The sequence below is a fragment of the Poecilia mexicana genome, unplaced genomic scaffold (genome assembly GCF_051168715.1).
Source record: "Poecilia mexicana isolate PSO_F unplaced genomic scaffold, ASM5116871v1 scaffold_13, whole genome shotgun sequence".
Taxonomy (NCBI): domain Eukaryota; kingdom Metazoa; phylum Chordata; class Actinopteri; order Cyprinodontiformes; family Poeciliidae; genus Poecilia; species Poecilia mexicana.
Window position 1 is genome coordinate 14884941 of NW_028263382.1, and position 5735 is coordinate 14890675.

Below are 5735 nucleotides of genomic sequence, written 5' to 3' on the forward strand. Positions count from 1 at the left end.
ACCGCTCCAAGATGGCCGCCCTAAATCTCGTCAGCTACAATAGGCAAGAGCGGTTCATGAAGCGTCTATTCTTACGTCTATGCTCGTTAAGCCCTGAGACTACCGTTTGGTTGAGGCGACCCATAAAGATTGGTTGAGGTGGACCATTTGGTCAAAAGCCGGAAATCCGATCCCCGGGCGGAGCTCTTTAAGCCCTGTGTAGTAAATAATATATATTTATATATTTTTTACTTAAAGAGTTACAACTAACAGCAGTTTAGTCTCAAACAAAAATCCCTAGTGTATTCAATTAAAATATTAAAATCAAACCATAAGTGGAAGAGGAGCATCTGAAAAAACAAAAAAAAAATCCTTAATAGCACCGACATTCTCCACAATAAACCCTGCAACAATGCCATTTCAAAATCAATTTCCACTCTTTTTATTGTTTCATAGACTTCAACACACAACAGAAGAATATTTTTCTTTAGAATTGTCCATTTAAAATATGATCCTCATTTCCTGTGCCTAAAATATCACAACTAGAATGTTTATCTTTAGTGGATTCTCATGTGCTTGTTTAACTGTGATTTCTGACTACATTGATAACCACAAAGTTCACAACTGAAAGGTTTTTCTCCAGTGTGGATTCTCATGTGTTTGATTAAATGTGATTTTACACTACATCTGTATTCACAGAGACCACAACTGAAAGGTTTATCCCCTGTGTGGATTCTCATGTGTTTGTTTAAACTTGATTTTAGGCTACATCTGTATCCACAAAGATCACACCTGAAAGGTTTATCCTCTGTGTGGATTCTCATGTGTACATTTAAACTTGATTTTACACTACATCTGTATCCACAAAGATCACAACTGAAAGGTTTATCCCCTGTGTGGATTCTCATGTGTTTGTTTAAATTTGATTTTACACTACATCTGTATCCACAAAGATCACAACTGAAAGGTTTATCCCCTGTGTGGATTCTCATGTGTTTGTTTAAACTTGATTTTAGGCTACATCTGTATCCACAAAGATCACACCTGAAAGGTTTATCCTCTGTGTGGATTCTCATGTGTACATTTAAACTTGATTTTACACTACATCTGTATCCACAAAGATCACAACTGAAAGGTTTATCCCCTGTGTGGATTCTCATGTGTTTGTTTAAATTTGATTTTACACTACATCTGTATTCACAGAGACCACAACTGAAAGGTTTCTCCCCTGTGTGGATTCTCATGTGTACATTTAAACTTGATTTCTCACTACATCTGTATCCACAAAGATCACAACTGAAAGGTTTATCCCCTGTGTGGATTCTCATGTGTTTGTTTAAACTTGATTTTAGGCTACATCTGTATCCACAAAGATCACAACTGAAAGGTTTCTCTTCTGTGTGGGTTCTCATGTGTACATTTAAACTTGATTTTACACTACATCGGTATTCGCAAAGATCACAACTGAAAGGTTTCTCACCTGTGTGGGTTCTCATGTGTACATTTAAACTTGATTTTACACTACATCTGTATTCACAGAGACCACAACTGAAAGGTTTATCCTCTGTGTGGATTCTCATGTGTGTGTCTAAGTAACTTCTTTTTTTAAATGTGTGGCCACACAATTTACAGAGATGTTCATGTCCTGCTAGGGTTCTCGCATGTGTTTTTGATGTTGGATTTTTTTTACATGATATACCATTGGCATCACAGCTAAACTTCATTTCAACATTAACTTTCCTCATTGAGTCTAGGGTTTTCTTTGAAGTAAATAATTTCATTTTATCCTGAGAGATTGGAGAACCTTTAGTTGAATGGCTCACCTTGCTGTCATTTCCCTTGTATTTACTATTTGGACTGCAATCTGGCAATTGTTCAAGTTGACAGAAAACATTATTTACATCAGCTTCTTCCTCCTCTTCCTCCTCCTCAATGTGTTCAGTCTCTGATGAGTTAGAATAATCTCCATGATCTTGACTCCTGATAAGTTCTGCTGCTTCACAGTGATCTTCTGGTAACTCTCTGTGGTGCTGATGAAGGTGAGAAGACAGGAGAAACTCTTCATCATCCTCATTCATGGTTGGTGGGAGAGACTCTGGACCTTCTAGGTCAAAACCTGGACCATGTTCTTCAGGAGCATCTTCTTTAAGCAGCAACATCTGCTGAGCATCTGCAGGAACCAATGAAGCAAATTATGTACATTATAAACCACTGCAGCTTTATATTTACATCAACATTACTAGTGTTACAAACCAACGTACATAAATGTTTGACTTTAGGTTGAACTGCGATGTTGTTCGCTCTGAGGTTCACTATAAGAGCAATGCCTGTTAAAATCTGTATTTTAAGCCTGACTTTTTTATACAACTGTAGCATGTCTCAAATATCTTACATCACATAATAAATAGCAATATTTTCAACTTTAAACATTTTTTTTCTAAAACTCAATGAGTTGGCGATCAACCATCCTGGGGCCAACTCCCACCAAACTTAGTCTATTTTCTGGTGAAAACCCTGAATAAGATCAATTAACTTTTGATTACTCATTAATCGATAAATTGCATCTGTAGCAGAAAGCCGAAGAAATGATAGCTGAGTTATTTAAATGGGGTGTTTTTGTTGCTAGTTTTTACTTTTTGTTTACAATCCTGTAGCCAAAACATGTTACTTTGTAGCTTGAATTGATGGATGTTATTGTGTTCATAAATTTAAATGTAAACTTGTCTCTTTTGAAAAATGTGTCTACTTCTGTTTTATGCACATTACACAGACTTAAATAACAAATTAAAACCCAGAACAAAGAAAACAAATCACTTTGGTGTGATGACATGAAGATAATGAACTCATCAAGGTGACATTTTTTTGCGCTATCAATGCTCTGAATCAGATATTTGATCCAACAGGGAATCAGGACAAAGTCACTCTGGCCTAAAGCTGTTTACAGTAATTTGCTTCATTTGGGAACTAGACAGTTTCTTAAGAGCAGGGCTCTTTAAGTTCATGAAGCTGATGTGATTGAATGCAGACTTCCCAGACCAAAGTGCCTCTATACCCAGTTTCAGAGCTGATCAGGAAGAGAGTCTCACTATAACCATCATTTGAACAGTTTGTTCAAACTGGGTGAAGATCAGAAAGATAACTGACTTCAATCCTAAATGATGAGAGTAATGAAGAAAAAGAAAGCCAAAGACCTGAACATCATCTTCAATAGCTTTAGGAATCAGAGCTCCATTGAACCAAGAGCAGCAGAAAAGTTGAATATTTCAATGATGAATCAGGTTTGATACATTTATTTGCGTTGGGATTCAGTCACTCTTCCATCAGATAGAAAGCTAATCTGCTAACACAGAACAGTTTCTCAACTTTCTGTTAAGAAGATAAACTTCAGAAAGCTGCTCCTAAACCATTACTGATAAGAAAACAAACAGACCTAATCTATGCAGCAGGACTTTGGGGTTGAAATCAGCTTCCAGCGTTTTGCCTCGATGCTCCATTTCTTCTGGAGACCGCTCCTCTTCACAACCAGAGTGATGGGTGAACTGGTGGTGAGGTCAACTTGTAGACCCAGCTGAGAGACAGGAACCACAAAAAGAACAAAGTTAAAAAGCTACAAATCATTGTAAAATGCAATGTGATTCTATAACTCAACTATTAGGATCTTTAGTTGGTCCCAGTTATCCTCACAGGACAATAGCTGGGCTTCTTAATGTGCAGTATTGTACTTTCTACGTTTGCTCAAAACCAGAATACAGACTTCTGCTAAACTTTGGTAACCAAACTGAAATATTGAAAGTAGGGCTGAAACGATTCCTTGAATGATTCGAGTACCTCGATTACTAAAATTCCTCGAGGAAAATTTATCTGCCTCGAATCTTCATTAATTTATGTTTTATTATTTAGCGCACCGTGTTCCGGCAGGGACATTACTTGCATCACGCGGAGCTCTCACTTCCGCCTCTCAGTTGTTGACAAAGGCTAAGTGTTAGCGGCATAACGTCCAATCTTCAAGTTTGGCCCGTGGGGATTTTATTGATTGATGATAGTGTCCAACTTTTTATCGTTTTTGGGGAACCAATAAGCATCCTTAAAATGACTGGGGAGATGCCTTGAGTACGGCAGCCTTAAATATCCCGTATAGCTCCCCCTCGTTCTTACGTTCGTCCCCTAGTCTATACCCCCATCTTATGTTCGTTCATTTGCCCTCTCCTCCCCCACTCCAGGCGACATTTCCCGTTTTCAAACCCTAAGCCTGACAGGTATGGGGCAAGGTCAGAATTCATCTATGAAACTCACTGAAGATGAATGAAACTAAAAGCTTGATTACAGACATGTTTTATAAGCATATTTGTGAGCCTGCCTCTTTATTATTAAATTCAATAGAATTTCAGATTTTTGTATAACATTTCTTCTGGTTAACTTAGAAAGTGAGCTATTATTGTTACAGATTAGTTTACTAAACTCCAAAGATGTAAATGTTAGGGATGCTCAAATATGAAAAACTGGACTGCAATTGATAGTAACACTAGTATTATGCCAAATGTACCAATATTTCATTTTATAATTTTTTTATCCGACTACTAAAATATTTGTTTACAACATCCCTAGTTGAAAGCTTACAGAATAAGAAAAAACAATAATTAAAACTGAAAAAGGACTAAATAAATTAGATAAAATGACAGAAACATAGCAGAGGCCTCTGACTGTACAAGCAACATCCAAAGAACTAAATTACACAAAAGCAGTTATTTAAAGCGTGTGGAGGAACTTAATGAATTATTTCATCAAAGTTTTAATTCCACAGCAATATTTCAGCTCACCAGGACGCTGGAGTTCACAGACGATCCCACAACTGATCCTCAGCAGGAAATGGCCGCTCTGCGTCGCACTCAGCTCTTCTTCACCATCCGTTTCTGAAACACACCATCCTGTTAAAATACTGCCTGCTCAACACTTTACTGCGAAGGTACAAACATGTTTCAACAAACTATGATAATATTTACCGTTTTCTTACCAGAAATATCACCAAACCATGAAAAGCGGGACGTGTTGTCCCCGCATGACCTAAGATGGAGAAACAGGAAATCCTCTGAAGTTTCTTCTTCCTCTTGCGGTTTTTGCGGGTTGGCAAAAAGAAAAAGAAAAAAAAAACTTTCCGGTGTGCATCGCCGCCACCTACTGGTGAGGAGTGTAGGTATATATGGCAATTTTATTCAATTTGCAGAGAGAAAATTATATACTTTTAATTAGGACTGTCAGTGTTAGATATTGAAACAAATACTGATAACACTCATTTCTCGAGTTGTTTTGTAGAAAGTTTTCTTAATATCAAATCTCACTTTCACCTTTTCAACTTTTTAAGATAAACAGCCAGTAACTTTCATTGTCAAACTGCGGGACTTTGCATAGTATTAGGTTTTCTCACACATACAAGTATTACATATGTCTATATATTTTATAATATATTATGTCTTTTACATGTCTCACGTTTATGAGGAAAATATATTTTTCATAAATACCATTAAGCTAAAAATTATTCATACTCCTTCCATTCTTATGTTTACATTCTAAATCAGTTTCCACTCATTAGTGTCCTCTAGCTCAACACACACAGCTGAATATTTTTTATTTGTTTTGATTTGTGGTTCGTGATTCGTAAAAACGTGATTAAAGCTTGATTCGTGTGCCTGTCCTATCCCTAAAGTAACACAACTAAAATATTTATCTTTGTGGATTCTCGTGTATCTGTTTAAATTTGA

At 36.7% G+C, this 5735-nt stretch overlaps 1 protein-coding gene across 3 annotated transcripts; it reads right to left on the minus strand.

Moving 5' to 3' along the window:
- Window positions 1-392: 392 nt before the first annotated feature.
- LOC148155780 (uncharacterized) lies at window positions 393-5498 on the minus strand. Of its 3 annotated transcripts, XM_088011734.1 has the most exons (4): window positions 4991-5498; window positions 4797-4889; window positions 3410-3547; window positions 393-2149 (listed from the first exon to the last, which is right to left on the minus strand). In XM_088011734.1, the coding sequence occupies exons 3-4, from the start codon at window positions 3471-3473 to the stop codon at window positions 537-539; spliced, it is 1677 nt and encodes a 558-aa protein (XP_087867860.1). In that variant the 5' UTR covers window positions 3474-3547; window positions 4797-4889; window positions 4991-5498; the 3' UTR covers window positions 393-536. The 3 variants fall into 3 exon arrangements, with proteins under 3 accessions (XP_087867860.1, XP_087867861.1, XP_087867862.1); XM_088011735.1 differs by lacking the exon at window positions 4991-5498 and having other exon boundaries at window positions 4797-4961; XM_088011736.1 differs by lacking the exons at window positions 3410-3547; window positions 4797-4889; window positions 4991-5498 and having other exon boundaries at window positions 393-1624.
- Window positions 5499-5735: the final 237 nt, after the last annotated feature.